The sequence below is a fragment of the Erinaceus europaeus genome, chromosome 2 (genome assembly GCF_950295315.1).
Source record: "Erinaceus europaeus chromosome 2, mEriEur2.1, whole genome shotgun sequence".
In the NCBI taxonomy this organism is placed as follows: domain Eukaryota; kingdom Metazoa; phylum Chordata; class Mammalia; order Eulipotyphla; family Erinaceidae; genus Erinaceus; species Erinaceus europaeus.
The window spans coordinates 147248437-147268437 of record NC_080163.1 but is presented as its reverse complement, the minus strand read 5'-3'; the positions used below and the strand labels follow the sequence as shown (position 1 = coordinate 147268437).

Here is a 20001-nt window from a genome sequence, read left to right as displayed (position 1 = left end):
GATGTAATTAAAGACAATGACTTCTTTCTTACTTCCATATTTTCTCCTTAGATATCATAACTTTATTCTTTTTTCCTGTGTCCATCTAATATAAATATATTTCTACTTAATATGTGAATATTTCCACCTCACTAGACTCTACCATTCTAATAAAATTGTTTCATCACAATCTACAGGCTAGAGAAGAGGTTTCTGTTGACATCAAAATTTTCTGCAGCCATCAAGTTTCTATACCTGTAAAAAGACTGCTTATTATATATTTCTTGCTTGTTATGTTTAAATGTCTTTTATCTCCCATTTTTATGGCTTAAATCAGAACTCCTTTGTGTATAAATTCACCCACACAGTACATGGAAAAGCCAATGTCAGGGCCTTATACTTTAGAAAATTCAAAGATGTTATTGTTTTGTATATACAGATATATATACATGACTCATCATATTTTTATCTTTTCTTCCACCTTTCTATTTATTGAATGTTGTTTTTTTCATTCTAGAAGATATATAATTCTCATATACTAAAAAACTTGTGAAATAACTCAACTGTGTAGGAGACAAGAGACAGTTAATGTCTATCACATTTTGTCTTTGATAATGAACTTGTCAGTTGAAAATTACAATAGGGCCAATCTAATGAGATGGGAGAAATCCTGCAGTAACTTTGAGTTGAAAGACACAAAGCAAAGTCCTTAGAAAATTTCAAATACTGAAATCATCACTTTTAAAGATATGATTTAATAGGAAGCAGGTCATCCACCCATCATTTACGGATTTGAATAACCAACGAGCTACTTCAAAATCATAACTTTCATCTGATGGGCTAAAACCTGTAAATCATGATGCTTTCAGTGATAGAGCATTAGCTACCAATAATCTTAAACTCTATCATATGAAAGAAAAATTAAGTGTGATAGTGAAATATTATTTTTAGTGTGAAATATGATTTTTTGCCATGTTTGAAACAAAATATGGCATAGGTTTAATATAAGTAACATGAAATTTTTGTTGTGTCTGCATTCTGTCATGAAAAACAACAAAAACAGGCTTCAACAGTTATTTAGTTACTTACATAACCAACATTTAAAATATGACTTCCTTCTATTACTTTAATTATTTCTACATATTAAGATTTTTTTTCTATTTTCATAGTAACTCTAATGCCAAAGATGTAGTGAGCTTTGGGGGTAAAAACCTATGAATTTATGATCAAGGAAAAGGGAGCTAAAGTATAAACTTGGCATGTCTATTCCAAAGATCTGTGGGCTCATGATTTATCCTATGGATATGATGAATATTTGAATCCTAAATACAAAATCACAGTGAACATATGCCCTAATTTCATTAAGACAGTCCTGGTTTATGGTTTATGGATATATATATGGCAACCACTGGTGCTTTTAAAAAGTTGCAGTTGGAATAATAAATTACATAGTAAGTACACAGTAAACAAAATTTAGAGTGAATAACTGTGTCACACTGAATGTTCACTTTCCTGGAGTCACTTTGAAATACTCAAAATAGTTTATCTCTCAATTATCCTCCTTCACCACCCCCATATCTATCTACTCCTCTCTCTTTCCACCTCTCTCTCTCTCTCTCTCTGATACACACACACACACACACACACACACACACACACACACACACACACACACACACACCACTTGGGCTCAGAACTGTAACAGGTATTTTCAAGTTTCATAAGAAAACAGATAAATCTCCATGTCCTTAAATACCACAGTATAGGAGGCTTGGCTGTGGTGCACCTGGTTGAGCAATGACCTGCGCTTGAGTCCCCACTCCCCACCTTTATGTGGCATGCTTCATGAGCAGTGAAGCAGGGATACAGATGTCTCTCATTCCTCTCAATTTTTCTTTGTCCCATCAAATAAAACAGAAGTAAAAATCAGCCTTTGAAAGCAATGGACTCATAGTGCTGGCACCAAGCTCCAGTAATACCCCTGATGGGGATACTAAAAAAAAAAAAAAGTATGCAAATGCATGGTTTCTAGGCCTTTTAACTAAGATTAAGTTTAGTAAATGCTTGATTACAGGTTTAATTTAAATATGTGATAGGACACAGAGAGGTTTTCTTTCTTTTTTAAATTTTTACATTTTTTCCCTTTTGTTGCCCTTGCTGTTTATCTTCATTGTTATCATTGTTGTAATTGCTGTCATTGTTGTTGGATAGGACAGAAAGAAATCGTGAGAGGAGGGGAAGACAGAGAGGGGAGAGAAAGATAGACACCTACAGACCTGCTTCACTGCCTGTGAAGCGACCCCTCTGTAGGTGGGGAGCTCGGGGCTCAAACCAGGATCCTTACACCAGTCCTTGTGCTTTGCACCATGTATGCTTAACCCACTGTGCCACCCACCACCTGGCTCCCCAGAAAGAGGTTTTCTAACTATACGACTTTATGTTTCTGAATTCCCAGAATTATTAATAAATGAGTGAAGTTCACTCATTATACTGGTAAGATCTCCTCTGATTAAGGTTTAGAGCATAATTAATATAGTACAAAACTATACTTTGTCTGCACTCAACACTCAACATGCTTATGTGATGCCTTCTGTGAGTCAAGCCTTAAACAGCTGTGTACTGAAACTGCAAGATGCACAGAAAATGCCAAATAGTTTAGAAACTTTAGAAAAGGAAGACATTTCCTTACAGAGATTTTTTTTCAATTGTACAGTACCTTATATACAAGAATAGTGACCTAGGTTTATTAATTAATTAGCTCAAAATAAGTATGAACTACATTTACAAAAATTTTCAGCTCAATTTGGGATTTCTGAGCATGATTTCATCTTAGACATATTTATGTGACTTCCGCAAGGGGAAAATAATGAATCTTAGCATAATCAGAACAAAAAGACAATGTGCTTGGATTAGAATTCTTAATGAGGGGAGGCTAGCAAATAAATACTCTGATATTGAAGATGACGAGCAGGATTTTCTCTATCTAGTGTTTACAAGAGTGTAAATCAGCCAAACAAGAACCATCAATGTGATGACTTTCTGCTTTCCTTTCCTTCCTGTGATATATTTGCTTTTATCGAAGCAATCCCAAAGAACTAAGTAAAATTATATATTTAGCAAGAAACATAAAATGCTATTTTAAGGAGAAAGCTTTATCAAAAGCCACTAAGTCCTTAGAATAAAGTACAGCAAGTAATTCAACAAGTAATTCACCATTTTTTACTCTTCTTCTTGAGTATTACTATTATATAGAATATTCAGAGATCTAAACAAATGCCTATCATAAAACTAGAAGACAGACTGAGACAATGCATTTATTTTTCTAATATTTTTGAAACAGCTGAAATTAAGATTTAAATACATCTGAGACAAAATAATTAAGAATCTTTGTTAATTAAGCACACATGGCACAAAGCACAAGGACCTGTGTAAGGATCCTGGTTCAAGACTCTGGCTCCCCCCTCTCTGTCTTCCCCTCTTTTTTCCATTTCTCTCTGTCCTATCTAACAACGATGACATCAGTAACAACAACAATAATAACTACAACAACAATAAAAAACAAGGGCAACAAAAGGGAAAATAAATAAATAAATAAATAAATAGAAAAGAATCCTTGTTAAATATAGAGCAGCATTGGAAACAAAAAGGTATAGATGAGATAGACTAAAAAAAAATTTTCTTCCTTTCAGCTGGAGCATCCATCTTTTAGTAAATCACCAAAATGACTATCACAAAGGGAAAGAGGAGAGGCACCCGCTATATATTCTCTAGGCCTTTTCAGAAAACATGGAGTTGTTCCTTTGACCACATATATGCGGATTTATAACAAAGGTGATATCGTAGATATAAAGGGAATGGGTACTGTTCAAAAAGGAATGTCCCACAAATGTTACCATGGCAAAACAGGAAGAGTCTACATAATGTTAGCCAGCATGCTGTTGGTATTGTTGTAAACAAACAAGTAAAGGGCAAGATTCATGCCAAGAGAATTAATGTTCATATTGAGCATATTAAGCACTCTAAGAGCAGAGACAGCTTCTTGAAATGTGTGAAGGAAAATGATAAGATAAAAGGGAAGCCAAAGAGAAGGGGACTTGGGTTCAACTGAAGCACCAGCCTGCTCCACCCAGAGAAGCATACTTTGTGAGAACCAATGGAAAGGAACCAGAGCTGCTGGAACCCATTCCCTTTGAATTCATGGCATGATCAATATAAAAACTTAATGAAATATCATAACTATAAAAAATTAATAACCTATGACCTTTATACATAATAGATAGTAATTAAGAGAGAAAAAAAGTTAATCCAAGGTTGGTTTTCAAGAAGTAATGAAATGGACTAAGTATTCTCTGTAAGTGAAAGACTTAACAATAAAACCAGTTCATATTAACTCCAAAATAGCACTGATAAGGAGTGCCCTTCAAGAAGGATTTTCTTATCTAATTGCTGTTGTCAAAGTTGGAATAGGCTTCAAACAAATAGCTCTAAAGTGTACCCACAAACCAGGCAAAATTAGAATAGGCTTTCCCTAAAGACTTGGTCAACATTAAATTAAAATTTAACAACTACAAAATGTAATCCAGCACCTCCTTTAACAGCTATTTCAATGTCTCAATATTCCTGGAATTTGCTCTGGGGTTAAATCTTATGGTTCCTTTGCAAAGTAGGGTGATTGGAGTATCCCCTGGGATAAATTAACTTTCCCAGTAACAATTTTCTTAGCTATTGTTTCAATATTATAAAGAAGAAATGATGGTAATTGCCATGCTAGTAGATTGATTTCAACTTTTCATGGGTGAAAATAATTTCATAGCTAGGTTTAGTCAAATTATCAAACCACATAAGAATTTCCAGTTTATAGTTTATCCTGTTTCACAGTGCTAAATTACCTTCATTTTTCTTGATGGTAAAGTTCGGATTGTTGACCATTTCTGGAAGAAGACTGTATAAGAAGTAATGTCCATTTTTGGGATCATCTTTGTCCATGGCACTCACTGTTTGAATGACCTGTAACATAAAACTTGACATCAGCATTCCTGGTGACATCAGAGGAATCAAACTACCTAAAAAAAAAAAAAATTCAGTGACCTCCCTTCAGTGATCTGATACTTTGGTGCAAGAAATCTTTTTCAGTTTCTGTAAGTTGTCATTGGTGGTTTGTGCCAAGAATAAGGAGAAACATTCACCACTTTAAAACCTCAGCCTTGATAAGTTGATGAAAATTAAGGTCATTACCTTTGTTTCCACTTGGTGTCTGTGGCTTGAAATAGCAAATTTAAGGGTATTTGGAAATTCCACTGGGTAATTACAGCTTTCTTTCCAATTTGAGTATATACGGGCATCTAGAATGAGATTTGGAATTGTTACAGTGATTGTAGCGTGGCTCTTGGGAGGATTATAGGGGTAAAGGTTTAAATCTTGAATCCTCACAACCCTTTTATTTCACTGATAAGGTTACAAGTGTTTGCCAAATAGAATGTTCCTCGGCACAAACATCACCACAGCAAGCCTTTCTGATGAGTTGCATCTGTACCCTCCCAATAAAGAATACTGTTTTTAAAACTAGTGGATCACACATGCAAACAATGCTTTGAAGTGTATCCTGAGATGAATAAATTAAAGGGATTAAAATAATTACTACTGTGCAGAGAACTGTTTGGATAGATACACATACTTGGAATTGGTGCTGGTTGAATGTGCTCATTTCATTTGCAAAGCTGCATTAAATTAGTGCTAAGTTGTTTCTTGGGATGTCGTAGAATTAGCTTAATAATTCATATTTATGAGTCTTTGATATTAATCACTTCAAAATGAAACAGTAGGCAATAGCTAGTGTAGTAAAATTATAGCTTGTACTTTCATTGTAAGAAAACTGCAGGGTGATTTCTACAAAAAAAAAATATGCCAATGTAGCATGACAGTCAAAGTGATGTTAGATTTATCATAAAAAAATTAACAAAGAAATGCTCTCAGGTTTATGAAATTGAGAGAATGTAATGATGGTGATGAATATGATCGCTTGAGCAATTATGCCCTATTCAATTTTGTCAATTTTACTGAGAGGGGAGAATAAAAACATACCACTTCTTTTTAAGAACGGAATATAATTGCACTATAACTTATCAACTAACCTAATGTGAGAACCACATTCAAAAACTCTTTTAGAACCTACAGGACTTTTCATTGTAGGAAACAAAAGCTGTATGATGAGCAGGATGTTAACATTATATGAGGCATACATGAAGTCACTGGCTCAGCTTTTAGTTTTCTATTTTTATGGAGTGGTGATGGTTGAACTCAGGACCTTAGGCATTCTCTCTTCTACTGAACCTCTTATGAGACAGAGTGCAAAGTACTGCTTTGCCATCCAGGGCATTCTTTTTGTTGCTCTCATATGATATCAGGGACTGAGCCCCAGATTCCACGTATGCAAGGTAGATGCTCTACTATTGAACCACCTATTCAGCTCCTTCCTCACCCTTTAGAAAACAGAACTTGTTCATACTTTTTAAGTGTTTTATCTTTGTTAAGAGCCTTGCAAATTTTCCAATAATTGTACTTAGCTTGAATGACAACAATAATAAGAAAATAGTACAAAATATAACTTGTGGCTTAAACAGTGAAAGTGACAGACTCGGAAATAATGTTACTTTGATACAATTCATAGTTTCATACTTTATTCACTGCTAGATACTGAGGGAGTTATTGAACTCCTCTAGAAGCTCAAGTTACCTTGTCTCCCTAAATTACAAATAAGGTGTGCCTGTCCTTGTTATGTTGTTTTGACTACTAATATAATATCAATAACATCAATGTAATGTTTGGTCCCTTGTAAATGTTGCATGAAAGTCAATCAATCATAATTATTTGCATTGTTGATTTTTTTTCTTTAGGGTCACTATCATTTGTCCATGACATAGTATTTTGATGTATGTAATGGCTTTATGTTGTCCAAACAGTACCCCAACCACATTAGATTAGACAGGAATGCAATTGTATTTACTATCTTTAAATATCTGACATATTTGTTTTGGTATTTTAGGTAGAGAGAGGTCTTGAGGTTCATGTTTTATAATAATGAAAATACAAAAGGAGACACTGAGAAATACATAAGACCCTTTTAAGGACAGGTTACACATAGAATTATTTAATGTGTAATTTGTTAAGAGTGCTATTTCGGACAGAGGAGAGGAAAAGTTCCCTTGAGTTAATGTTGCATTCCAGTCTCTTTCATAATTTGGTTTCTAAAAGAATTCTACACCCAGGTACACCTGTTGAGGAAGTAATTATTTTTTCTTTTTTTATTTTTATTCTCTTTATTTATTTATTGGATAGAGATAGCCAGAAATTGAGAGGGAAGGGGGTGGTATGTTGAGAGAGGAGGGACAGAGAGATACCTGCAACACTGCTTCACCAGTCACAAAACATTCCCCCCCTGCAAGTGGGGACCAGGGTCTTGAACCCAGGTCCTTGCACATTGTATGTAACGTGTGTTTAACCAGGTGTGTCACCACCCAGTCCCAAGGAAGTAATTCTTGAAGTGTATGAATACTTGTGGCAGAGGAGAATTGAAACAATTATTTGATATTCTAGAGTGGAACTCAGTCATTCCAAATTACATTCCAATAGTACAGTGAGCAGACAGAGCTCCTATAAGTAGTACTATTCTTACTACTGTAATCTGCATGTAAAGACTCATACTTGCTGGCCAGTACATTTATATAAGTTACTTGATCATGCCACAAGGAAGGATGTTATAATTTAGCTTACCTTAAGTAAAGGAGCATAAATTACCTGCCACATCATATCTCAGCAGTTTGGTCTAAACAATTTATCTGCAGTGAATGGTTTCCCACCACTTACTTAAGCCAGGAACTCTATTAGGTATGCAAGTACTTAAACCTATTGAACCAGGAAGGCTTGAGGTGGAACCCAGAAATCTGCATATTAAATAGTCTTTCAGATGATTCCAGTGCCTGCTTAAACCTGAGGACCATTGTTTTGAGCCAAGGGAGAAGATTGGTGCTCATAGATTCCTCATTATTATTCATTAGGTCAATTTATTTATTTTTTAATTCTCATTTTTATTAGTGATTTAATATTGGTTTACAAGATAACAGAGGTACAATACCATACCATTACCACCACCAGTGTTCTGTGTCCCCATTCCCGTCATTGGAAACTACAGTGGTTCTCCCAAGGTCACAGATATAGGCTGACTATTATTTCTGTGACTGTTTGTCTGTTGTCTATCAATCTATCATCTATTTATATGTTTGACCATTTTTTTCATACCCCTGCCTTCTTTTCCTTTCTAAGTCACACCTATACCTAGTATACTACTTTCCAATGGCTTTCCTTTCTATCATGTGAACAACTTATATTGTCATGCTCACATGAAGTTCCATCCATGATATGTTAGACAAAAATGATGAAATGGTAAATTTTTAAATGAAATTCCAAATAGCCTATGAATTGGATATACTAAAGACTTTGGCTTAAATAATTTTTGACATTTCATTTTATTTTACTACAAATGACCACTATTTGGTTACTAAAAGAAGATGCTAGGAAAATCACTTCAAAGATTCCATACTATTAAATTCATTAAGATACCCATATTAAAAGGTTGAAAATTCCACTGACTTAATAACAACTAAATACATTTACCTCATTCATTGAAAGAAAAATAGCAGATCTATTCAGAGAAGTGCACCTTCACACAAGCAAATTTTGTAGACATATAAGTAAGTTGGCAAAGGAAAACTGCATATATATTCCACTATGAGCTACTAAGATATTAATTTTTCTTTTTTTAATTGAGGGAATTAATGCTGTATAGTGCGTTCATTGACATATGCATACAATTTCATTATGTACCAAGTCCCCAAAATTTTCTTTCTCTCATCCCTCACCCTCCTTTCCCAGAGTCCTTTGCTTTCATGCAACATACTGTCTCTCCTTCCCCCATTCCTACTTTAGTAAGTCCTACTAATAAGTGAGATCATCCTGTTCTTTTTTGCTTATCTTCTCTATATGATGTCTTCAAGTTCCATCTAAGTGGATGAGAAGGAGACACCTTTCATTATTTTTTTAACAGATGAGTAGCATTCCATTGTATATATACATATACATATTCATACATATACAACAGGTTTTTTTTTCCTTTTCCACTCATCTGATGTTGGACATTTGGATTTCTTCCAGATTGGACAACTATTTCATGCAAAGAATATAAAAATTTTGGAGAGGTAGTATGTGTTTAGGAATAGAATTATGTTTTAATATTTCCCTTCATTTTTTAAAGACATTTATTAATGAGAAAGAGCAAAAGAGGGAGAGAAAATCAGAGTGTCACTTTGGCATATGACAGCAAGGGATTAAATTCAGGATATCATACTTATCAACCTCCTGAGGCACATGTAGATATTACTCTTCCTACTTATAAAGTCAGTATTCAAGTGAAAAATCTAATGTTTAATACTTTATTGTGGAGGACTAAAGAGATTTCACTATAGGGCATATGTCTTGCCTTGTGTCTGATCCAGGTTTGAACCCCAGCACCACCTGTAAAGTATTATGGTACCAAAGGAAGTTCTGGTGCTATAATGCCCCCTCTTTCTGTCTCTTTATTGAATGACAAGCAGTTCAATATGCTGAAATCAGGTCTCAGCTCTGGGGAAAAAAACATGCATATATGTATGCATATTATATGTTTTATATATACGTTTTATACAGATGGTTGTAAATTAACTTCAGAAAAGTTAATATATATCTCTATCAAAAACAAAGCCTATCTGAATTGAATTAACAAGATGATATAAGAATTGACTCACAGAACCATGCCTAGATTTTTTTCTTTTTCTTTTCTTTTTCTGATTCTTTTCTGTTTCTTGAGACTACTGATGTGAAACCGAATTGCTTTGCTAAGGTGAAACTGAAAAATAAAAATCTGAGAATTGTGAGACCATATGATAACTCTGACTTTTTACAACTCTTCACTATTCATCATTAGTTCTAAATTAGGTAGTTTTTATTGATAAATTTATCAGGCTTTGACTATGGTGTAAATAATTTGTATTAACTCAAAACATTTACTAGCAGTAGGGTATTACAACCATTATTAATTTTTGTGCTTTTCTCTTTTTATAAAACAAGATTTCCATTATTAAGTTTTAAAGGCAAAAAGCCAACAAACTGATGTTTCATTTTTAAAGTCTTATTTATCAATGAGAAAGAAAGGGATTCTTTCTGGCATCTGGGATTCTAGAGACCTTTTGTGTGCAAGTCCCAAGCTTTAGTAGCCATCTCCTGAGCTGCCACACATGGTTCTGAAGACCTATTTGTTAATGGCCATAAAACTACCATGGTATCTATCAGAATGTCCTTTATGAGTTCCTGTTGATAGTGTTCATTAATGTGCTCTTAAGTGTCAGGCACCATAATAAATAATACACTGGATTTTCTCTCCTCTTCAGTGGTCATATAACAGATATATGGCAGACAACTATAATATATATATATGTATATATATATATATATATATATATATATATATATATATCCACTATGGTGATTTTTTTAGATCTTTTTATTTATTTGCTATTGGATAGAAACAGAGAAGAAGAGAAAAATTGGAATTTGGGTTGAAAGAGGGAAGGAGAGACACCTGCAGCAGCCCTGCTTCACTAATTATGAAGTTAGTTATTTCCCTGTAGGTGGGAACTAGGGGGCTTGAACCTGGGTTCTTGAGCACAAGAATGTGTGCACTTAACCAGGGGCACCACCAACTATTCTATAAGTATTATCTAGATGAATAAGTGAATGAGTACATAATGTCAGGAACACTTTGTCATCACCTATTTTTATTTTGCCTTGAGTAGTTAGAATGAAGAGGCTTATCAGAACTCTAGTGTTTCTTATTTTTAAATTATTCCTTTTATTTTTTCAAAAATATATTTATCTAATGGATAGAGACAGCCAAAATAGAGAGGAAAGGGGGTGGGAGAGGGGGAGAGAGAGATCTGTGACACTGCTTCACCACTCACAAAGCTTTCCCCATGCAGGTGGGTACCATGGGCTTGAACCTGGCTCCTTGTACATTGTAGCATATACACTCTACCAGGTGCACCACCATCTGGCCCCCAGAACCCTAGTGTTTCAAAGATTATATAACATTTGATCCCAGCAAGATCTGGTTAAAAAAATGCCTATGTACTTCAACCTGGTATGTTAAGGTATCTCAAAATTGGCTTGGCATCCATACATTCTGCACATGTGTTTTGGTTAAACTGAGATGTATTTTGAAGCATGCATAAAAGTGAACCCACCTATTTTTTTTGGTCTATACTTTCCTTTGTGGAGCATAAAGTGTCCTGTTGATCCTGACTGATAGCACAGCAAAATGAAAATTGATAAATGAAGTCTGGGTGTGGACATAGTGAAAAAAGAATATTTGGTTGCAGTTTATGGAATGTTTCCTGAGACTTCTGGACTATACTCTCTAGGAACACACAGTGATGATAATCTAATGTCTGTACTCACAGCATAAGGACACTTTCACAGCTAGAATTTTTTTTTTTTTTTGGCAAATCTTTCTGTAGTGATATGAACTGGAAAGTGTTAGACAAAAGAGAGACTAAGGAGAGGAGAAAGTCAAAGGTTGTGGAGAAAGGACGGCATAATTTTTTAGTTTTATTATTATTTTTTGGTCAATTGTTGTTATTAACTGTCCTGAGAGACAAGGCTAAATTCCAGATGATCTCACTCATAGGTGGAACTTGAGAAACTAGAACAGAATGGGAAAACTAAAAGCCAAACTTGGACTGGCTTTGTTGTATTGCAACAAAGAGACTCTGGGAAGGGTTCCAGGAAGAGAAGGATGGTGGGGCTTTGGGATCCTAATCGATAATGGCAAAAAGGGATATAAATCTGGAATGTGTTTTGCAGACACCTGTCATGAAGAGATGAGAGATTGAACCCATGTGTGTCAGCAACTATAATTCATTAACTGCCCAACAAGGAAAAAAATCCCAATATTATTAACTATCTTCTTATTCTTAAGGCAGCAATTTTCAATTGAGAATGAAAACAAGACAATCAAGTTAAGAATCATGCTGCAAAATAAGAATCTTTGAAAAAATGAAGTTATGCACAAAGAAATCTTAGTAACACTGATGTTTAATTTAAAAAGGAATTAAACACGTTTGAGAAGTCATATTAAATACCATGTACGATCTGATTATTTTCACTCATTTCAAAACTGTAGAATATTTCAAACATAGCATACTTCATATATTCTTACCCAAATGTTTTCCCATGATGTATTTTTACATATATATATATCCATCCCTTCATCTTAAAAAAAAAAGTTAGGTGGGCTCAGCACAATAGCTTATCTGGGTAGTGTGCCTGCTCTGACTAATGTATAATCAGAGTAGAGTGTGGCACCCAACACATTGGAGGACACTGCTGTTGTGGTATTTTTCCTTCTGTCTCTGTTTCTATCTGAAAAAAAAATCACTCCATAGTGGTGAAGCCACAGTAATGTCAATCAAAAAAATATTGGGAGGGGGTGCTGAAAGGTCACAAACAGCATAGAGTTAACATATTCCCACATGTAAGGACATAGTTTCAAGTTCTTGGTTCCCAACAGCATAGGAAAGCTTCACAAGTAATGAAGCACTGTTAAATTCTTCCTTCTCTCTGTCTCTCTTCTTCTCTGTCTGTCAAAAAGGAAAAAAAGAAAAGTATGCCAGAAATGGTGGAGTTGTGCAGATACCAAGACCCAACATAAATCCTAGTAGTAAAACTAAGTGGTTATTCAGAGCCTGTGTTTTAGCAGTGTGAACTATTAGGAAATTCAACCAAAAGATGTAGACAAGAATTTATATGTAAGTCAAGTCCTGTTCTGTGGGTAGATGTTGTACCTTTAATCTACTGTGGAACATCTGACATTTTCTTTAATTTCAATATTTTTCATCTCCTTTACTTTGCTAAAACTAATTTAAGGTAAAATAATCTAAACCAAGCACGGACTTGTGAAGACCACACTTACATACAGTTTCAATTTTCAGTTTCTCTTGGCTCTTTACTTTGACTATCTCATCTGTGTTATATATAGCTCTTTAATTATTATTTTCTGTCAAAATTAATTTATCAGTTATTCTGTTTTGAAAAACTCATCAGTAGGGTAAAAAAAATCAGTTTTCAACTTACAAATCTCAACTCCCCTTTTTAATCTTAACCTCCTCTCCATCTTCCACTGTAGTAATATTTCCTGATAACTCTTTATAATATTATTTCCTAGACTGAAATTACATTCATTTCTTTTTCTTCCCTCCTGGAACATGTTTCCATTTACCCCTCCATATATATATATATATGGAGGGATATATATATATATATATATATATATATATATAATATATATAATATATATATCTTTCAAATTTTTTGAATTTTATAATTAGACCACATTTGGTACATACTACAGATTAACACAGTCTTTTAGTGTTTTACATGCATTTATGTATGAAATGGAATCTTAAAGTCAGAAAAACCTCATGCTTTTCTTCTTGTTTATTTCAGTGCTTTACAGCTGTTACACACACACACACACTCAACCTCAACATAAATCTCCAGGTTGTACCACGAAAATCTTTGGAGGCATTCACTTTGAGAAACAGTATCCTTTAAAATTCCTTCTGAATTCTAAAGGCCTTTAAGACTTTATCCTGTGTGAAGGTGTTGTTTCTGTATAGCAAGTGATTATAATACTGCTTCCATTTGCTTCTTTGCCCTTCCAGTAAAATGTCAGTTCCTCTTGGTGTCATATGGTATCCAATTTATGTTACTAGCACAAAGCTGAAGCCTGAAGTCTCCAACTTTCTAGTGTTGTTTTACTTCCTCAGAAAGGCACACTCATCAACATGGTTAAATGGAAACAAGCATACACACTTGCACACCTTGTTTCCATTCTGAATTAGTACTCAGTAACTTATAGGTTAAAAATAAAACAATACAGAAGTCTGTAAATGCTCAAGAGCTGTCAACAGTTCCTTATACCTGTTTTTCTGTGGGTTACTTCATTCATTTAGGTTAAGGGTTAGAAAAGAAGAGTCTCTCCAGAACTTGTTACCCAGGTGTTTTCCTATGCCACATTTTCCCCATCAGTATAGCCTAACTTAAAAAAGTATCATGTGGAGCAGGCAAAATAGCTTACCTAGATAGTTCCCTTGCTTTGTCATGCTATGTATAACCCAGGTTCAATCCAGGACCCAACTGGAATTTGAAATCCCACAAGAGGTTTAACCAATGCATAGAAAGACTATAAGCAAGATTTCCAAAGACTTAGTATGTTTTCTTTTAAATTGGTCCCTGATGTTTGAATAAATTATTATACTAACTCATAAATTCACAAGAGGAGGAAGAAAATAAAAGCCTTCCCTTCAAACTTGTATATTGTCAGAGAAAGTGTTATTCCAATACATAGAAATACATTATTGTCTGTTCCATTAATCCATCTAGGTATTATTTATAGTGCTTTGCTTTAAATAAAAGCTCACAATGATATGGCATTGTTGTGAAAAAAAACTAAAACAATACTATTAGAGTGTATATTGCATTTCAGACGGAGACTCATTAAAATATATGCTAAAATGGTTACTGTTATCCACTGAACACTTGTGAGCTAGATGTAAATATGAGTATGTCATGAAGCTAATAGAGCTTTGGCTCCCACCTAGATTGTTTCAGACATTACACTATATTTCTAAAGATATTCATTTACTTGTTACATATGAGAGAATTCCACATGAGTAGAAAAAAAAGAGAGGGAGAGCTAGCACATTACTGTTACATGTAGTGCTGTAGTGCTAGGAATTGAATCAGGAACCTCAAACAAGCAAGTCCTTCATTCTACCAGTTAAGCTTATTTTCCCAGTCACTATCTTTTTTTTCAAGTTCTGTTCTAAAATTCCTAATTCTACTAATAACTGGCTCTCTAGAAATGTCTTATTCAAATAGATCTTACGTATTCTAATAATTTGCCCCTATGTTCCATCCAAATAAAATGAAAACTTTTCATGTATTTTGTTGAGGCCATCAATTTGAGCTATTTTAAAATCAATTCTGTCTCCCTCTTATGTACATAGATCCTGAAATATACCTTCTGGTAAGAAAGTTAAAATTAAATTTCCTATATTTATTGTTTCATGCTACAAAATGCCATAATTTCATTTCATGACTTAACAGTATTAAAAAAAATACCAACAGAAACTTAAAAATAAAGTAACAAACTCATCCATTGCTGGTACTTATCATAGGACAATATTTTCTTTCTAAGTTTTATTTTTTCTCACAAAATTTCATGAACTGCCTTTGGGTACCATGTGCTACTGGTCACTAGAGTATTTGTTTTAAGTAAACTTAATCATGATCATGATCTTATCCTCATTACTATTTTATAAAGAAGTGTCACATAGTCAGTGAGATTTCAGATCTCTGCTACCTTGGTAAGCACTGTGAAATTCAGAAAGTAAAGGGACTTGGGCATCTTCAGGAACCTATTTTGAACCCCATGCTTGTCAATTTTCGTGGTCTTATACACTGTTATTCTTTTTTTAGCGTAAAACTCTTCATCTGTATACTTTCAAAACAGGGATGATGACACATCAGATCCTTGATGATATTTTGTCATTCACATATGCATGCAACTTTAATTTCACCTCCTTCGTTGTCACTGCCACCACCTTAGACCGTGCTGTCATAGTCTTTGCAATCACAGCCTTGTGAATGTTCTTCCTGGCTAACTATGTGTGAATGTATATATACTGTACCCAAACATACCACTTGTATTTAATCTCATTCTCTTTGTTACAGTTGTATTACTACATTTGATGATTACACTTAAACACAGATGTCAGGTCTTTTTTTAATACTTTATTTGTTTATTATTAGAAACAGAAAACTTGAGAGGGGAGAGGGAGATAGAGAGGAAGAGAGACAGAAAGGCACCTGCAGACCTGCTTCACCACTTGTGAAACTTTCCCCCTGCAGGTGGGGGCCAGGGGCTTGAACCTGGGTCTTTCTGCACTGTAATGTGTGTGCTTAATTTGGTGGCCCTTCTTCATGTCTTTAAACCAAGGCCTTTCTCTGTTGGGGAATCTCGGCAGAAGCTTATTCTGTTGGCCAGAAGACTCCTGCTTCCAATCTCTTATGCCTAGCCTTTTTTCATTTTTCTTTTTCAGGTTCAGCTGAAATGATATTCATTTTTTTTAAGTAACACTATTCAAACAACACTATTCAAAATAGATCTCTTAATTTTTCTATGTCCTCCTCTGTCAAACCGCATTGTTTCCTTCAACCCAGTCTTCAAATTTTATATTACATATTCATTCTCCTGTGTAAAGAGTCACTTTCCTTCATTAGGTTCTATAAGAAAGAATGCTTGTTCTCAAATCAGTGACCCAGATTCGAGCCCGGATCTCAAGGCACTGAGAAAACTTAGGTACTACGGTTTCTTTCTGAAAAGTTGGCCCAGAATAGTGAAACTCTGGCAAGAAAAAAAAAAAAAAAAGTGCCAGTCATTTACAACTTTTTTCCTTAGGTCATACAACAATGCTTAGTATCTTATATACGCAGAGTAAATATTGTTTAGTAAATTTTTTTTTTTAATGTGAAGAGAAACTTCTGCACTGTGTGTCTTTGAATAAAGCTAGTGTTTCCATGGTAATATCTCAAAAAGTAATTACTGAAATATTTTCCATTGCTCAATGAAATAAGTTAGGACTATATTTAAAAATTTTGTTAATATTAGTACCTAACAAACATAGACTTTATATATGTTCAGAAATATGGACTGCTATATTTTATTTTGAGCCTACAATATTTCCATGATAAACAAAGTCTATATAACACTAAGTATTGCCTAGAGAAATGTATAATTAAAGAGGTAAAACAAAGAGCTTCTCTAAGCCAGACATAGCTAACTTGATCCTAAGCAACATGTTATACTTCTATAGATACACTTTTTAATTATACTGTCTAGATTTTTCTTTTATAGCATCAGGAAGCTTTATCTTGGATGAAAAAAGAAAAAAAAAATCTCAAGCAGTCTGTCACCTAATTCTCAAACCAAAAATTATTTTTGGAAACTAAATATGATACCTTGATTTATGCCTAGAAATTTTATTATTTTTAGTCAAGTCCCCAAATTATCTGGAGCAAAATACCCTAATTCTGGTTACAGTAGGCAAAAGTTTAACTTTAAAAAGAGAACCTAGAATATTTTAAATAGGGAAATTAGATGCAGAACAGAGTTGTAGCAGACACTTGGCCAACACTGACCACTGAAGTTTTCTATTTCTCTTCCATGTTTGTTTGCTTCTGAGCATGGCATAATGAAAGAAGATACTCATTTTCATATGTTACCTGTTTCTCTACCCGTCCAGCCAGATTACCATTCTCTTCAGACAATCCCAGCTGACTCCTTTTCAGTAGTTGAGAGATGATTCTTGTCCCAGTTGAACTTTGTCCTATTTTAATAGGATCACTCCATTTCCCCTCATCTTTTCATTCTCCTTTCTCCTCATAGTATTTGAGGTATTTTCTTGCAGTTCTATTGTTCATAATTTTATTATGTGTTTGTCAGAGAGAAAACTCTATGAGGGGAAAGGACTGGTACTTATGGTATTTTCCACTAAATTCTCAATTTCAAGATAATTTCTACCATATTGTTTGTGTTCAAAAAATGTTTAATGACTGAAATCCAGCCATTCTATTTGTGCATAAACTACCAGTCACATGTTTTACTTATTAATTTTTAAAGCACCAAACCTGTAACTTTTGTCTACCTTGAATACCATATAGTAGTCAGAGATTAAAAAAAATTCATCCTGAATATGGGATGATCTCACTCTCAGGCAGAAGTTGAAAAACAAGATCAGAAGAGAAAACACAAGTAGAACCTGAACTGGAATCGGCGTATTGCACCAAAGTAAAAGACTCTGGGTGGGTGGGGGGAGAATACAGATCCAAGAAGGATGACAGAGGACCTAGTGGGGGTTGTATTGTTATATGGAAAACTGGGAAATGTTATACATGTACAAACTATTGTATTTATATTGAATATAAAACATTAATTCCCCAATAAAGAAATTAAAGAAAAATATTAGAAGGGCAATACTAAATAAAACAAAACAAATGAAAAAAAATCCATCCTGTTAAACTTAGGGCTGAATAATCTGTGTATGACCATCTTAAGGTATGAAAACTAAAGTTACATGTAATCATATAAAAAAAACTAAAAGGATCAATCATAAAATATTATATTGGCATTTGAGTGTGAAATAGATAATTTAGGATTCTAGAAAAAGGAATTGTGTTAATTTTGTATAATATGAACTATGATCTATATCATAGATCTATGTCATAGGTAGTAGTTGTTCCCTTAAAGGAAAAAAATTTCAAGAGATAGCTTTCACTTAAAATGAAAAATGTTAGGAGTAGACCTGAGTATTAATTCTACTTTAAAAGTGTACCTATGCCAATTTGAGCAGAGATTTACTATGAACAGGAGATACATCTCTAGAGAGGAAGAACATGGTTGTTTTTATTATTATTCTTTACATGAGCCTAATAAAGTAGGAGAGAGTCAAGCATAGTAGAACATCAACAATATGTTTATAGTGATTTTCATGTTTTGAGATATTTTAAAAAACTTTTTATGGACATAATAAGGCCAGAAAACTTTTATCTTGTCATTCCTTTCTTTTTGACTTTTAGAATTTCTGTTGAGAAGTCTTCAGATAATCATAAACGATTTCCTCTGCATGTGACTTTGATTTTTCTCTTGCCACTTTCAGGATTTTTTCTTTATATTTTATGACTTGTCCTTGATTACTGATAATGATCACTAGCTTCACCATCTCCCAAGAAGCTTCTTTCACATATGTTTAGATTTAAGCCTGTACTTTCAGGTAACTTAGTCATTTCAAGGTGACTTGCTCTTCTTTCTCTGAGTCTATTGTAAAGCAAGTATTAACTGAAGAAAATGTTGAGATTATTATGAATTTAGTGCTAATTTAGTTTTTGACCCTTGTTTTTCCTGAGTATGTGAGTACCTGATAATGAATATGCTAATTTTGGAATGATTCAGCCATTTGTGTGGTATTATGAGGGATGACTGAAAGTTTATGTTGAATATATTCAAGTGCACATTAGTGTGGATAACTAATATGAATTTTGAAAAATGCTAAATATAGAAGTTAGATGATCAAATCATTAAATGATGTAATGAATCAACCATGAATTCTAACTTGCACAAAGAAATTCAGGACTTGTTTGCAACAACTGATTGTGTATAAATCAGTCAGACATATGTCCAACAATTATGCTGAGCAGTAAAAAAATAAATCAAGTCTCAAGTCTTTTCATGTAAAAATGAACTCTAGTAAACAAGCCTAGACAGATTAATTTAAGATAGTGAAGTGGACACACACAAAAAACATATCTTCAGAAAATGAGTCATTTTGATTTTTCAAAAATCATAAAACCAAATATCAACTGTTTTATTTTGATATTGAAAAGTAAAAATGATGAACCAATGAATTTTTCCCTGAGAATAAAACTGCCAAGGAATTACTAAAACCTTAGAAATAGTTAAAAATGTGCAGGGTAGACCTCCAGATAACTGAAGGCCCACAGGCAGGAATGTCAATATTATCAGTGAAGTCAGTGTTGAATTTTTGAAATATCAATGCCATTGACTCTCTGAACTTTTGTGATGAGTTTTGAATGAATAACTGAGCTTTATTTAAATTTAAAGCACTAGGTTGATTTCATATTATTACAAATGTTTGGATTACAAGTCTGATGGCTATATTACCCCAACAATATATCTACATTGGGTTATCTGATACATAGTTATATTTTTGAAATTTACTTGCACAGAGTTCAACCAAGCTCTCTCCACTGACTTGATTCACCAACCTGGCTAAATAATATCTACATACACACACA

The 20001-nt window shown here is 33.8% G+C and overlaps 1 protein-coding gene and 1 pseudogene across 5 annotated transcripts in view; one reads left to right on the top strand and one right to left on the bottom strand.

The window, feature by feature from the left end:
- Positions 1 to 20001, bottom strand: part of CDH8 (cadherin 8) — a 487537-nt gene that overhangs the window by 73964 nt on the left and 393572 nt on the right. For all 5 annotated transcript variants that reach the window (XM_007528643.3, XM_060185427.1, XM_060185429.1 and 2 more), the window contains one exon: positions 4869 to 4986. In XM_007528643.3, the coding sequence (XP_007528705.1) occupies positions 4869 to 4986 (118 nt within the window). The remainder of the gene's footprint in view (positions 1 to 4868; positions 4987 to 20001) is intronic.
- On the top strand, positions 3490 to 4210 carry LOC132536762 (large ribosomal subunit protein eL21-like; annotated as a pseudogene).